The 17,309-nt window shown below is 38.0% G+C and overlaps 1 protein-coding gene across 4 annotated transcripts in view; it reads right to left on the reverse strand.

Annotated features, from left to right (window-relative positions):
* CAB39L (calcium binding protein 39 like) overlaps positions 1–17,309 on the reverse strand; it is a 112,506-nt gene that overhangs the window by 32,434 nt on the left and 62,763 nt on the right. For all 4 annotated transcript variants that reach the window (XM_066380908.1, XM_066380904.1, XM_066380907.1 and 1 more), the window contains one exon: positions 14,718–14,886. In XM_066380908.1, the coding sequence (XP_066237005.1) occupies positions 14,718–14,886 (169 nt within the window). The remainder of the gene's footprint in view (positions 1–14,717; positions 14,887–17,309) is intronic.

Consider the following 17,309-nt stretch of genomic DNA (forward strand, 5'->3'; position numbering starts at 1 on the left):
CTTTTTTTTTTAGTGAAAAGAAGGGAGGCAGAGACAGACTCCTGCATGTGCCCCAACCAGAATCCATCCAGCAAGCCCACTAGGGGGTGATGCTCTGCCCATCTGGGGCCTTTGCTCTGTTGCGACTTCATAGCGCCTAAGGCAGAGGCCATGGGGCCATCCTCATCGCCCAGGGCCAACTCACTCCAATCGAGGCATGGCTGCAGTAGGGGAGAAGGGAGAGGAAGAGGGAGAGAAAGAGAAGCAAGAAGGGGAGGGGTAAAGAAGCAGAGCAGATGGGTGCTTCTCCTGTGTGCCCTGGCTGGGAATCAAACCTGGGACATCCACATGCCAGGTTGATGTTCTAGCACTGAATCAACTAGCCAGGGCCAACTAATCATATTTTTTAAAAGAATTCTGAATGGACTAAAACCACATCTCACAAGTTAACAGATTTTCAAGGCTTTTAACCTTTAGTTTTTCCTTAACCACTTTTAAAACAGAGGATGCTGGGAAGCACAGGAATGACATTTAGCAGGGCCATCTCAGTATCATCCTGCTCTGGGGTTAATGGGCTGTGAGGTGTGTGCAGTACTAAGGGTACAATGCACCCTTTCAAAGTTGAAGACAAGCAGCCTGATCTCATTACATACATAACTCTCAGAAAACTGGACAAAAGCAAAAAGGAACATTTGACTGTCTTCAAATTAGACCTTAATCATATCCTTAATTCACCTTAATGTGGAAGGAAAACCAGCATCACCTAATCCCTTTTGTACACTTAGAGGCTAAATACCTTGTTTAGGTATGCAAAATTTAATTAAAAACCTAACAAGAATTTTAAAGTTTTCCAAAATAAATTATGTGTTAATGCATATTTAATTAAAAATTCCTGAAAGTTCTGTGTGGACAGTGTTATACTGAGTGGGACACTTGACACCCTATCAACAGAATACATTTTTTAAAAAGCATATAGAGCCTGACCAGGCAGTGGCGCAGTGGATAGAGCGTCAGACGGGGATGCGGACGGAGGACCCAGGTTCGAGACCCCGAGGTCGCCAGCTTGAGAGCGGGCTCATCTGGCTTGAGCAAAAAAGCTCACCAGCTTGGACCCAAGGTTGCTGGTTCAAGCAAGGGGTTACTCGGTCTGCTGAAGGCCTGCGGTCAAGGCACGTATGAGAAAGCAATCAATGAACAACTAAGGTGTCGCAACGAAAAACTGATGATTGATGCTTCTCATCTCTCTCTCCATTCCTGTCTGTCTGTCCCTATCTATTCCTTTCTCTGACTCTCTCTCTGTCCCTTTAAAAAAAAAAAAAAAAAAAAAAAAAAAAAGGCATATAGAGGATCCAAACAATAATCTCAGAAAAAAGGCAGCAGCAACAATGGTAAAACCCACTTATTTCTATTTTAATTAAAAGCAAAATATTTAAAGCATTTTGCACTATAATTTTCAAGTTCAAAAACAATGCGACTAGCTATTACTTTTATTTCATATTATTTGATTAACCATGGGACTATCCATGGAAATGTGGTACTTTTTTTCCAGTAGAATATTCAGTACTGTTCTGGAACTGGAACTTTAAAATGAGAAAACCCTCCACAGAGATTCATTCCCAGCCTGCATGAAGTCAGAATTCAAACTATTGTCTTTCTCTATCAAGGGGCCCTGAGTGAGTCAGGCAGTCCCACAGCGCCCTGTGGAGCCCCTAATCTTTTTCTAGGTGAATATTTGGGATACCTAGCTTTCAGACAGCCTCTTCCCTAAAGCTGCTGACCCAGGTTAAAACGGGCTCTCCCCATGGCTGCAGCAGACACTGAGGACTGCTGCAGCCATGGCGTTTTCCACCTGCTACAAGTTATCAGCCTCGAGTGAAACCCATGCTCTCCCTCTGCGGCAGGTCCTGCGCACATGCAGCGACAGGGGCAACACGGAAAGCACTGTGCCGAGGAACGCTGCCTGGAAAGGTTCTGCGATCACCACACACTAGTGTTACCCCCCCCCCCCCCAAAAAAAAGAATCAGGAGGGAGTTCTATTAGTAAGCTCATTTTAAGGGAAAAGAACTTGAAATGACTTAAAAATTCAATAATAGAAGAATTAGATATTAGATCTGCCACCAGCAACTACATTTGTTGAGGGTTTACTACATGCCAGGGGTTGTGCCAAATACTCCACAAATTTTATTTATAATTTTCACAACTCCACAAAGCAGGAATTATTTTCTTCATCTCATAGATATGAAAAATGAAGCTCAAAGGTTAACTAACTTGCTCAAGGACATACAGCTAGTCAGGCAGCAGAGGGACGAAATTCAAACTTTGTCAAACATGCCCTGGCCGGTTGGCTCAGCGGTAGAGCATCGGCCTGGCGTGCGGGGGACCCGGGTTCGATTCCCAGCCAGGGCACATAGGAGAAGCATCCATTTGCTTCTCCACCCCCCCCCTCCTTCCTCTCTGTCTCTCTCTTCCCCTCCCGCAGCCAAGGCTCCATTGGGGCAAAGATGGCCCGGGCGCTGGGGATGGCTCCTTGGCCTCTGCCCCAGGCGCTAGAGTGGCTCTGGTCGCGGCAGAGTGACGCCCCGGAGGGGCAGAGCATTGCCCCCTGGTGGGCAGAGCGTTGCCCCTGGTGGGCGTGCCGGGTGGATCCCGGTTGGGCGCATGCGGGAGTCTGTCGGTCTCTCCCCGGTTCCAGCTTCAGAAAAATACAAAAAAAAAAAATTTGTCAAACATGCTGATTCTCTGAGGGGTGTGAAAAAGATTGTGGTTCTAAGAAAAAATTTTTTGGAAAAGGACAATTTGTAGTTAATACCATGACAAAAACAAACTAATAATGTTAAAACATTGATGACTGAATTAGGCAACAGTCACTTGGAGATGTTAAAAACAAACAAAAAAACTATGAGGTTAAAACAAAAGCCCAAACTAATGTAAACCAAACCAAACAAGCAAAATCCCTTGAAACCAACTATTTTAAAAAATGACTTAAGAGTGACGTCAGAGAAATGGCGCCGTAAGGAGTGATACCTATAAATCTCCCCCAAAATTCAACAAGATCTTCAACCAGAGACAGAAAAATCTATCCTTGGAGCCTCTAGAAGTTCCACACTAAACGCGAAGGCAGAGGCAGCAGCAACCCCATAGCTGGATCATCAGGCTACTAACTCAGGAAGGAAAGACTAGGAGAGAGGCTCCAGGAACATGGACTCTCTCATTGGCAGAGCCTGCAAATGCTAATGGGCCTAGACTACCAACGAGACTGAAGCTCAATATATGACATCGCCATAGAGACTTATCAACTGTAAACCTCTACTTAAGCGTGCCAGAGGGGCAGAACCCGGGGTACAGAGAAACCGACCAGGAAGAGGGAGAAAAGAAAAAGCAAGAAGATAACCTCTCAAAATCAAGAATAATCCACAGACATTATAACCTATCCCATTTTATTAAATTTGTTCCTTTCTCTTATCTTATTGTCTTGATTATTTTCTTCCTCTTCCAATTTGGTTGTTTAATTCTCTGCCAGTCTTACTCTTTACTCTTCTTGAACTACACTACCCATAAGTGTTACATCTCCCATTATCTTTTCTTTCTTCTTCCTTTCTCTCTATGAGGGTTGCACTCCAAAACCCATAACTCACTCTCTCTCTCCCTCCTTTTATTCTTTTTTCTTCTTTTTGTGTTTTCCTTTTTCTTTTCTCCTTCTATATTAGTTTCTTCTTTTCTCCTTTACTTTTCCTCTCATTCAATCCTCAATCACGAACAAATTATTTTATCTGGGACTCAAATTTTTCTTTGTGGCACTTTGGGGGTTTTTTACTTCACTTTTTTAACTCACTAGCAGTGCTCCCAACCCTGGCTCAACATTTTATCTAGTTCTTGCTCCACTAAATACAATAGTAATTTTTAAAAATTTTCCCCCTTTTCCTGTTTCCCTCTTATGCCTCTCATCATATCTCTTAGTCAAACATCACCTAAAAGCAAATCACTTTATTCTTGACGCAAATTTTTTCCTTTTTTGCATTTTGTGGGTCCATACTCCCTTTTTTGCCCCTTTATCACTTCTCCCCAACTCAGGCCCTCCATTATACGTAGTTTTTGTTCTATTTAGCATAATATAATTCACAGTTCACCACAAGATTTTCTCAAGAAGGAGGGGAAGAGGAGAGGAGAGGAAAAAAAAGGAGGAGAAATAATAATTTTTTTTATTATTCTTTTTTATTTTTAAACTTTTTATTCTTTATTAATTCTCATTAATACTATCAACAAAACCACCCTCAGATGCCATTAAGGAAAAGAAAATTGAATATCATGGATACAAAAGACAGAGAGGTAGCACAGATAGATGAGAAAAAATCTATGGAGAAAAAATTTAATATATTGGAAACCTTGGAGCTAAATGACAGAGAATTTAAAATAGAAATCAACATATTCAAACAAATAATAGATGAGAACTTCCCAAGCCTGTGGAAAGAAATAAAGCCTTAAATTCAAGAAGCAAACAGAACTCCGAGTTTTCTTAACCCCAACAAACCTACTCCAAGGCACATCAGAATGAAATTGGCACAAACCAACGACAAAGAAAAATTTCTCAAGGCAGCCAGGGAAAAGAAGAATATAACATATAAAGGAAGGCCCATTAGATTATCATCAGATTTCTCAACAGAAACTCTACAAGCTAGAAGAGAGTGGACCCCAATATTTAAAGTCCTGAAAGAGAGGAACTTTCAGCCACGAATACTATACCCATCAAAGCTATCCTTCAAATATGAAGGAGGAATAAAAACATTCACAGATACAGAAAAGATGAGGGAATTTATCATCAGAAAACCCCCACTCCAGGAATTACTAAAGGGGGTTTTCCAACCAGATAAAAAGAACAAAACAAAACAAAACCACAAGTAAAAGCTCCACCAAGAACACAACAAAACCAAATTTAAACTGTGACAAGAACAAAAAAAAAGGGGGGGAGAGTATGGAGGTTAAGAGTACCAAAGGACAATGGAGTGCAAAAGTACTCACAAGATAGTGCACTACAATGAACAGGGTAGGAACCCTTTTCATTACTTAATGGTAACCACCATTGAAAAAACCACCACAGAAGCACATGATTTAAAAAAGATAGCAACAGAGGAAAGATGTATGGAATACAACCAAACAAAAACAAAAGATAAAAAAATGAAAGAGAAGAATCAAACAAGACACAAAACTAATAGAAAGCAATGTATAAAATGGCAATAGGGAACTCACAACTGTCAATAATTACACTAAATGTAAATGGATTAAACTCACCAATAAAAAGGAATACAGTAGCAGAATGGATTAAAAGAGAAAATCAACTGTATGCTGCCTACAAGAAACTCATCTAAGCAACAAGGATAAAAACAAATTCAAAGTAAAAGGCTGGAAAACAATACTCCAAGCAAATAACATCCAAAAAAAATCAGGCGTATCATATCTGATAAAGCTGACTACAAGACAGCAAAAGTACTCAAAGACAAAAATGGTCATTTCATAATGATTAGGGGATGCTGAATCTAGAAGACATAACAAGTCTTAATATATATGCACCAAACCAAGGAGCACCAAAATATATAAGACAGCTACTTATTGACCTTAAAACAAAAACTGACAAAAATACAATCATACTTGGAGACCTCAATACACTGCTGACGGCTCTAGATCGGTCATCCAAACAGAGAATCAATAAAGATATATTGGCCTTAAACAAAACACTAGAGCACCTGGATATGATAGACATTTACAGGACATTTCATCTTAAAGTGACAGAGCATACATTTTTCTCCAGTGTACATGGATCATTCTCAAGAATTGGCCATATGTTGGGCCACAAAAACAAATCAGCAAATTTAGAAAAATCGAAGTTGTACCAAGCATATTTTCTGATCATAAAGCATTAAAACTAGAATTCAACTGCAAAAAAGAGAAAAAAACCCCCACAAAAATGTGGAAACTAAACAACATACTTTTAAAAAATGAATGGGTCAAAGAAGAAATAAGCGCAGAGATCAAAAGATATATACAGACAAATGAAAAAGACAATACGACATATCAGAATCTATGGGATGTAGCAAAAGCAGTGATAAGAGGGAAGTTCATACACTTCAGGCCCATATGAACAAACAAGAGAGAGCACAAGTGAACCACTTAACTTCACACCTTAAGGAACTAGAAGAAGAAGAACAAAGACAACCCAAAACCAGCTGAAGAAAGGAGATAATAAAAATCAAAGCAGAAATGAATGAAATAGAGAACAGAAAAACTATAGAAAAAATTAACAGAACAAGGAGATGGTTCTTTGAAAAGATCAACAAAATTGACAAACCCTTGGCAAGACTTACCAAGGAAAAAAGAGAAAGAACTCATATAAACAAAATCCAAAATGAAAGAGGAGAAATCATCACGGACACCGTAGATATACAAATAATTATTGTAGAATACTATGAAAAACTTAATGCCACTAAATTCAACAATCTAGAAGAAATGGATAAATTCCTAGAACAATACAACCTTCCTAGACTGAGTCAAGAAGAAGCAGAAAGCCTAAACAGACCAATTAGTAGGCAAGAAATAGAAAAAACTATTAAAAACCTCCCCAAAAATAAAAGTCCAGACCCAGAGAGTTATACTAGCGAATTCTATCAAACATTCAAAGAAGACTTGGTTCCTATTCTACTCAAAGTCTTCCAAAAAATTGAAGAAGAAGCAATACTTCCAAACACATTTTATGAGGTCAACATAACCCTCATACCGAAACCGGGCAAGGACAACATAAAAAAAGAAAACTACAGACCAATATCTCTAAAGAATACAGATGCTAAAATACTAAACAAAATACTAGCAAATAGAATACAACAACATATTAAAAAAATAATACATCATAATCAAGTGGGATTCATCCCAGAATCTCAAGGATGGTTCAACATACGTAAAACGGTTAACGTAATACACCATATCAACAAAACAAAGAACAAAAACCACATGATCTTATCAATAGATGCAGAAAAGGCATTCAATAAAATACAACACAATTTTATGTTTAAGACTCTCAACAAAATGGGTACAGAAGGAAAATATCTCAACATGATAAAGGCCATATATGATAAACCATCAGTTAACATCATATTAAATGGCACAAAACTGAAGGCTTTCCCCCTTTAACCAGGAACAAGACAGGGTTGTCCACTCTCTCCACTCTTATTTAATGTGGTGCTAGAGGTTCTAGCCAGAACAATCAGACAAAACAAAGAAATAAAAGGCATCCATATCGGAAAAGAAGAAGTAAAGGTATCACTTTTTGCAGATGATATGATCCTATACAACGAAAACCCCAAAGAATCTACAAAAAGACTACTAGAAACAATTAGCCAATACAGTAAGGTCGCAGGATACAAAATTAACATACAAAAGTCCATAGCCTTTCTATATGCCAACAATGAAACATTTGAGAATGAACTCAAAAAAATAAACCCCTTCACGAGTGCAACAACAACAAAAATACCTAGGAATAAACATAACAAAGAATGTAAAGGACTTATATAATGAAAACTACAAACCATTGTTAAGAGAAATCGAAAAAGATACAATGAGATGGAAGAATATTCCTTGTTTTTGGATAGGAAGAATAAATATAATCAAGATGGTCATATTACCCAAAGCAAAATACAAATTTAATGCAATTCCCATCAAAATTCCAATGGCATTTTTAAAAGAAATGGAACAAAAAATCATCAGATTTATATGGAACTATAAAAAACCACGAATAGCCAAAGCAATCCTAAGGAAAAAGAATGAAGCTGGGGGCATTACAATACCTGACTTCAAACTATATTATAGAGCCACGACAATCAAAACAGCATGGTATTGGCAGAAAAATAGACATTCAGACCAATGGAACAGAATAGAAAGTCCAGAAATAAAACCACATATATATGGTCAAATAATTTTTGATAAAGGGGCCAACAACACACAATGGAGAAAAGAAAGCCTCTTCAACAAATGGTGCTGGGAAAACTGGAAAGCCACATGCAAAAGAATGAAACTCGACTACAGTTTGTCCCCTTGTACTATAATTAATTCAGAATGGATCAAAGACCTAAATATAAGACCTGAAATAAAGTACATAGAAGAAGACATAGGTTCTAAACTCATGGACCTGGGTTTTAAAGAGCATTTTATGAATTTGACTCCAAAGGCAAGTGAAGGCAAAGATAAAGAATGGGACTACATCAGACTAAGAAGTTTTTTCTCAGCAAGAAAAACTGACAACAAAATAAACAGACAGCCAACTAAATGGGAAATGATATTTTCAAACAACAGCTCAGATAAGGGCCTTATATACAATGAACTCATAAAACTCAACAATAAACAAACAAACAATCCAATAAAAAATGGGAAGAGGACATGAACAGACACTTATCTCAGGAAGAAATATAAATGGCCAACAGATATATGAAAAGATACTCATCTTCATCAGTTATTAGAGAAATGCAAATCAAAACTACAATGAGATACCACCTCACACCTGTTAGATTAGCTATTATCAACAAGACAGGTAATAGCAAATGTTGGAGAGGCTGTGGAGAAAAAGGAACCCTCATTCACTGTTGGTGGGAATGTAAAGTAGTACAACCATTATGGAAGAAAGTATGGTGGTTCCTCAAAAAACTGCAAATAGAACTACCTTATGACCCAGCAATCCCTCTACTGGGTATATACCCCAACAACTCAGAAACATTGATACGTAAAGACACATGCAGCCCCATGTTCATTGCAGCATTGTTCACAGTGGCCAGGACATGGAAACAACCAAAAAGCCCTTCAATAGAAGACTGGATAAAAAAGATGTGGCACATATACACTATAGAATACTACTTAGCCATAAGAAATGATGTCATCGGATCATTTACAACAAAATGGTGGGATCTTGATAACATTATACGAAGTGAAATAAGTAAATCAGAAAAAACCAAGAACTGTATTATTCCATAAGTAGGTGGGACATAAAAACGAGACTAAGAGACATTGATAAGATTGTGATGGTTAGGGGGGGGGGGGGGGAGGAAAAGAGGGAGGGGGAGGGGCACAAAGAAAACTAGATAGAAGGTGACGGAGGACAATCTGACTTTGGGTGATGGGTATGCCACATAACTGATTGACAAGATAACCTGGACATGTTTTCTTTGAACATATGTACCCTGATTTATTGATGTCACCCTAGTAAAATTAATAAAAAAAATAAAAAAATAATAAAAATAAAATGACAAGTTCATTGTTACATATATTAACCATAGAATTTTATAAAAATATAGAAAACTGACATTTCCAATGTTGTTAGCATACTAGAACACCTTTCTGGTTATTTAGATTTTTAAGAACTTAAGTTCAATGAAAAATATGCTGAAGTACAAATGAACACATTAGAACTTACTGTGATTCAGTATTGTGCTAAAAATTATTACCAAGTATAGTTTATTCTATTAAGTGTTGAAAATCTTTGGGGAAATTTTCAGAAATACATATTCATCTGTATTTGTAGTCTATTATTTATGATTATTTGTGAAGTCTCATTTTTTTTTAAAAGGAACTAACTTGTTTCTATGACAGCAATCGTCAGACAGAAAAGGGAAAAAATAAGACAGTATCTATTAATAGAAAACATCTCCTTAGATGCTTAGGCACAGACATTTTGCTAGAAATGGAATCATCCTCTGTGTTGAATGTCACTCTTCATATCTGATGCACTAAGGCGGTGTTTCCCAACGTGGGGCCCACGTCCCACAGGGGGGCAATTTGATAGTTAAGGGGGGCAATTTGAAAATGGACTCGACACGACTTTATCTCTTTCCCCCCGGGCCATTTAAATGCAATGCTAGATATCGGTGCCAAATTTAACAAAAAATGCAATTCTTAAATAATTGCGGTAAATAATTATTAAGTATAATTTTGTTTGACGAGACCAAAATATCAACTGGGTAATTGGCATCGTCAAGTAAACTTTGTCCTGGGTTCACCGCGGAGCGTGCAGTCTGCTGCGGGGAACCCCGGACGTTTTAAAAACTCGCTAAACAATGCAGTTATTCTCATCTAATTGGCCCATCGCAACTTCTGTAGTGTTTCACATCATTCAGTTGGTGTTAATTTGAAATAAGTATCAGTCAAAACTGTTGTAAAAGCTCGTTGATTTAATAAATATACATATATATATTGTATAGATATAATTGGTAAGTATTTGATTTTATTTTTATCAATATTGAACTCTTTATTAAGTACTTCTTGCATCGGGGCTAGAAAGCAATAATATTTTATAAATATTATTGGGGCTATAATAGTGCATGCACGACAATTTTAATTTGAGAGACAGTGAGGCAGTATTGATAACTTATGTAAGATATATTGATAAAGGACATTTTGCTGAAGAAATGTTGTTCTGTAAAAGATTAGAAAGCACCACTACCTCCAAAGATATATATAATAAGCTAAAAAACTACTTAGATGTCAATGATATACCAATGAAAAATATAACATCTTGTGCTGCAGATGGTGCTCCCAATATGATGGGCAAGAAAAATGGCTGCTTAAAATTGATGAAAGATGCAAATCCAGAAATGATTCTTGTGCATTGTGTTATTCATAGGGAAAACTTGGTAGCTAAAAACATCTCGCCTGTTCTGAATGAAGTATTACATACAGTAATAAAGTGTGTTAATGCTATTAAAGCTAGTGCCAAATGTGAGCATCTTTTCAAGCTATTTTGTGAAGAACAAAATGAAGACCATGTGAGACTTTTACTTCATACTGAAGTAAGATGGCTATCTAAAGGAAACTGTTTGAAAAACTAAATATATTAAATAAATAACTTCAAGGAACAAATAAAACTCTTGTCGATGCAAAAGCAAAGATATTTAGTTTCATTACCAATATTGAGTTATGTCAGAAACATATTAACAACAAAAACTTTAAACAGTTTCAATGGCTCCAAAAATGTGAAGTAACTGATACCGCTTTACTTGTTATTGTCAATTATTTAAATATTCTATCGGCTGATTTAAAAGAAAGATTTTCTGATTTAAAACAAATTGATTTCCCAACATGGATGATGCAGCCAATGTTAGTGGATTTGTCTGATATATCAAATATGCAATATCAAGAAGAACTCGCAGAATTGCAAAATGATGAGTCAGTTAAAGCTTTATTTAATATCAGAGGAGTGATGGCATGGCTTTGTGAGGAAACAGAAATCAAATACCCAAATTCAACCAAATGTGCAAGAAAACTATTGCTACCGTTTCCATCTTTATTTTTAGCTGAATGTGGATTTAGTGCTGTAAATGATTTACTGGTAAAAAAAAGAAATTGGCTGGATATAACACAACGTGGAGACTTGAGACTAAAGCTAACCAAATTGGAACCTAATATAAAATCTCTGTGCAGCAAGCATCAAGCACAAGGATCACTAAATTAAAATAATAAATTAATATAGAAAAATCTGTATTAAAATTATTTGGAATTTAAATTTCTGTTTTTCATTATATGTTTTGAAATTTTACTTACTGTGTTTTGTTAACAATTTCATAGTGATTTCTTCCTAGAACCTATCATTTATGTTTATTAAGTGAACAAATCAATTTTTTAATGTTAAAAATTATGTATGTTACATGGGGGGGGACATAAAAATTTTAGAAAGGTTAAGGTGGGGCATGGCACAAAAAAGGTTGGGAAACACTGCACTAAGGCCTCTCCTGTCATGTTCTCTAGATACACTCCTACAGGGCTGGGCTTCCTCTGCGGCCGCTGGACCATTTTGCTCGGCCAAGTGAGACTGAGAAGTCCATGAAATGGAAAAGGCTCAGGGGTTTTACAACATGAACACATGTCCATGCTTGCTGTCCCCTCTTCCCTCCACCCATCAGTCAACTCTCCTCAGAGTCTGTCCCCGATCCTTTCTTCCCATTCCTTCCCCTCACTCTTTGCTGTTCTTCCTAGTTTTCTTCTTCCTTTCTTTATATCCTTTTCTTCTCCCTAATTTCCCTCTTCCCTTCTCCTTCTTTCCCTTGCCCTTTTCCACTGATGCCAGACTTCCAGCCAGGGACTCTTCTATCTGCCTCACCCTCGTTTTCTCAGGGACAATCTAGGGAGTGGGCAGAACTGGAAGGAGACACGTGTAAAACCTGAGCAGGCTGGTGACCATCTTTCCTTCAAACCCAGATTCTAGATTGATATTTTATTTCAGACTTGGCCCAAGCTTTTAGAGACAATCACTGCAGCTCCTTCGCTCTACTGTCTCAGGCAATTCGACCCAGCTTCCAAACAAACCTGCACAGCCTGTTATTAAAAGAAAAGTACCACAGTAAACTGTGTCTGACAACTCAGGTCAACTTAATTTTCGTCACTTCATTTTATTTCCAGTGGTATGTATCTGGGTTCCCTTTATAGATTATGTCCTAGGCAGCTACCCAGCCTTGCCTACCCCTTCACTAGGCTATCTTCAGGTAAAGTCCCCTCATCAGCATTCTCCTTCCTGGGTCACCGGAAGCCCCTTGCTGCCCCACCTGCAGGCCTTCCTCCACATGGACCACTACCTTCCTTTCCCTTCGCCAGCTTGTCTTCTCCTGAGGTCCCCCTTCTTCCTGCTCCACTCTAATCCCTTCCCATTCTTCAGGCTTTCTCCTCTCTGGCATTAATATACCTTTCAATAGATTTAAGGAACTTCCCAGAGCAGGCTGAGTACACCCTAGTCTGTGGAAAATTTATACTTTTCAGTACAGTAAACTCTTGTTTTCAACTTTCTTCACCTCTGAAGAGTTATTAAAAAAATATCATCTAGATCAACTTTCAAATTGTTTACATGGACTAATAAGTTTAAAATATACATTAATATTAGTACATGAACTATGTCAATATTGTTGAAATATGTATTTATGATAACATATAAAAAATCAAGTCCTACATGGATTAAGTAAACTATATATTTATATCCTGAAAAAATGCAGAAGTAAATTTGGAATTATGCAAATAGAACAAGTAAACTGCTGAAATGCTTTAAAAGAAACAAATCTGAGTATGTACATTTAAATCTGTCTTATCTATTTTATAATCAATTTAAAACCTATTTTTTCTTGTTTTTATTGACATACACACACACACACAAACACAAACAGGGACAGAGAGACAGGAAGGGAGAGAGATGAGAAGCATCAATTATTCATTGAGGCACCTTAGTTGCTCACTGATTGCTTTCTCATATGTGCCTTGATGTGTGTATGTGAGGGGGCTCCAGCTGAGCCAGTGACCCCTTGCTCAAGCCAGTGACCTTAAGCTTCAAGCCAGTGGCCATGAGGTCACGTCTATGATCCCACAGTCAAGCTGGTGAGCCCGCATTCAAGCCAGTGACCTCGGGGTTTTGAACCTGGGTCTTCTGTGTCCCAGGCCTATGCTCTATCCACTGTGCCACTGTGTGGTCAGGCCTATTTTTTCAATGATGCTTAAAATATTTTTAAAATTCTTCTTTTAAAATGGCTATTCAGAGACTATTTTTTAGACACTAAAGAAACTCAGGCTCTATTTTAGTTATTTTAAATTTTATTTTGTATTATCACAATAATTATTATTACCAAAACCAAAAACTGTTCTAGCTAACTTGGTTGCTCACTTTATCCCCTAATCTGGAAGTCAAATAGCTTTTTGCTGTTTCTAAAACTATGACCTGCACTCAAAGGATAAACATTTGCCATTATTGAAAAATGCATATGCCACAAACATTGACAGCAGTTTCAAAATACATTAAACAATGGCAGGATCATAAGAACGAGTACATGGTTTTCTAAAATAGAAATCTTGAAGGAGACATCATTCATTGGATATATAAATGTTAATATTTTAGTTTGCAAATTAGCTATACTATTTTCTAATATGCTCTCTGAACATCTTGATGAACAAGCTCATAGAAAGTAGAAAATGGCTGCCAGTGGCTGGTGGACAGAGAGATGGAGAGAGGTTTCATAGAGACTAGTTATCTGATAATAGGAATATATCTAAGTACTGAACTATACACTAAACAATGGCTAAGATGGTAATATTGTTATGTGCATTTTACCACAATTAAAAAAGTTTTAATTTAAAAATTAAGTTACATTAAATTTATATAATAAAAAGTAGATAAAAATTTATAAGAATACATATGATTATAAAAAATCACAATATAACTTATTAGTATTTTGTTTCACCATGTGGAAATTTTAAATTAGATTAATAAAATAATGTGATGTCCTTCATATTCAAAGATGTAATTCTCTACCTCCCCTCACTACTCAGTTCCTTTCCTTGGAGGTAAACACTATTACAATTTCCCAGATCCTTCCAGAGGTATTTGATGCACAGACAGATTAAGTGGAAGCTTATATCCTTTGTTTTTAACATAAATAAAAGCATGATAAACACAGAACACTACATGTTCCTTTTTATCATTTCTATACTAGAATTCATTCTGTGCGAGCTTGAACAGTATTGTGAGCTGTTTTACCACAGTGTGACGGACTGGCCTAACAGACGGTATTCTATCTTTCAGTGCTTCTTATGACCCACAGCATACACAGATGGCTATGCTTATGCCTAAGAAATAGAATGTTTTGCTTTTTAAAATTAAATTGCTTCTTCAGAGGTCAATTGACTTGAAGTAAATGCTGAACTAAGTGATCTAGCTATTAAGATAAAAAAAAATTACCTTAAAAGTAGCAAATGCATCTGAAGCAATATCAAATGTTGACAACTCCACATACTTAAAGAAATCTCTGAATTCATTAGAAAAGAGGATGATTTTGGCAAGTGGTTCATGTCGTATACATTCTCTCAGCATAATTCCACAACGTAAGGCAATCTGTGGGGCTTCATAGCTAAAGCATAAAAAAGAAATAGAAACCTCCGTTATCCTGTTAATTTAATATTAATAGTATCAAAAGAGCCTTTTCAATATTGCTGTTAATGGTAGCATACATAGCATTTGTCTTGATTCAAACACCATTTATTCCATACCCACTGAATATCTGTGACATGCCTGGAACTATTCCAGATGCTGGGGTTACTTTACAGCAGTGAGCACAGCAAGGCTACTGGCTTCCTAGTGTTCATATTTTAGTGAGAATATGTCTGGTGGGGAAGAGGCAGGCTACATACAATGAAAAGGTCATTTCATATTCTGAAGTGCTATGAAACTAAAGACAAGAAAATATTTACAGGCTGAGCCTCTCATGATAACGCTGGCATTGGTTGCCCCTCAAATCTTGTACCCAATCAGTGGCCAGACAGAGCAGTGCCAGTAACCACTGGGATTTTGTTTTATTGGGAGAAAGGGCTCCAGACTCAAATGCATGCACAATTCAGTCCCGGAACTACTACATGACTTTATCCTCATTATAATAGTTAAAAGAAACACCGTGGATGATGATTTAACATGCTAATGAGACATGCTACACATGAGAAACATGTTGTAGTGGGCATGTACCAGAGTCCGCCTCTGCCTCCACATGCTTAGATGACACACTTAGATGTCATCTTTCCTGCCTAAAATCCTTTAAAATTGCTCCCCAGCCTTTGCTCGAAGAATAGCATCTTTCCTCTTTTCTAAGTGTTGCTTCCCTTTGTGCACAAAGCTTTTTTTTTTTTGTATTTTTCTGAAGCTGGAAATGGGGAGAGACAGTCAGACTCCCGCATGTGCCCGACCGGGATCCACCCGGCACGCCCACCAGGGGCAACGCTCTGCCCACCAGGGGGCGATGCTCTGCCCCTCCGGGGCGTTGCTCTGCCGCGACCAGAGCCACTCTAGCGCCTGGGGCAGAGACCAAGGAGCCACCCCCAGCGCCCAGGCCATCTTTGCTCCAATGGAGCCTTGGCTGCGGGAGGGGAAGAGAGAGACAGAGAGGAAGGAGGGGGGGGTAGTGGAGAAGCAAATGGGCGCTTCTCCTATGTGCCCTGGCCGGGAATCGAACCCAGGTCCCCCGCACACCAGGCCGACGCTCTACCGCTGAGCCAAGCGGCCAGGGCGCATGTTTTTTATCATTACTATATTTTAAAGTTAAGATTTGAGGACCATTTAAGTGTGAAGGGAGAGGAAATTAGAGTAGACCCTGAGGACAAGGAAAAGAACAATAAGTCCTAAATGGAACAGTTGTACCAGAATCATCTTTGTCACCATTTTCTATTATAGTTTAGCTTGAAATCCTAGAGCAGGGGTCCCCAAACTTTTTACACAGGGGGCCAGTTCACTGTTCCTCAGACCGTTAGAGGGCCAGACCATAAAAAAAACTATGAACAAATCCCTATGCACACTGCACATATCTTATTTTAAAGTAAAAAAACAAAACGGGAACAAATACAATATTTCAAATAAAGAACAAGTAAATTTAAATCAACAAACTGACCAGTATTTCAATGGGAACTATGGGCCTGCTTTTGGCTAATGAGATGGTCAATGTCCGGTTCCATATTTGTCACTGCTAGTCGTAACAAGGGATATGACGCGCTTCCGGAGCCGTGATGCATGCATCCTGCGTCACCAGAAGTAGTACTGTACTGTGAGTGACGCCGCGCTTTGCATCCGCATCCTGTGCTCCTCTCACTGACCACCAATGAAAGAGGTGCCCCTTCCAGAAGTGTGGCGGGGGCCGGATAAATGGCCTCAGGGGGCCGCATGCGGCCCACGAGCCGCAGTTTGGGGACCCCTGTCCTAAAGAATTAGTCCTTTGTTGAAGGTCAGCATTTTTACTGAATTATCTCTTGTAAAGTTGCACAAAAACTTAGGATATAACTTGATTGGTGCATTTATACATCAAACTATGTCATTATTTTGGGATGTGATAGCAACATGCTATATTGAACTTAAATCTTACCATAAAGAATAAAGATGCAAGATGGAAAGAAATTGATACTTGTCCATCAAAGAGAATCATCTGGATATGGGATAAAAAATAGTATAAAGGATTTGGAGCCCAAATTTTATGAAAAGATTATAAGTAAAGACTTCCTCTAAATGACTGTTTCTCCTGGTCCAAGTAAGTGACATGCCAGGGTACTGAGAGAAACTGAGCATGAGGTCACTAAACTTCTCTCTATCTCTTACGCACACACACACATTTTTCCAATGCCTAGCATCTGCCAAGATGACATGCTTTCACGTCGGAGTAAATGCAGTTGTCCCTCTCCACATCGCGGTTCACTTTTCATGGTCTCACTGAATTGCAGATTTTTAAATTGTATATATCTAATTTTGTATAGCAGACTTTCCACTGTATCACAGGATTTTAGAGTATATAGGTATTTT

This window comes from Saccopteryx leptura, chromosome 4 (assembly GCF_036850995.1).
Source record: "Saccopteryx leptura isolate mSacLep1 chromosome 4, mSacLep1_pri_phased_curated, whole genome shotgun sequence".
NCBI classification, from domain to species: domain Eukaryota; kingdom Metazoa; phylum Chordata; class Mammalia; order Chiroptera; family Emballonuridae; genus Saccopteryx; species Saccopteryx leptura.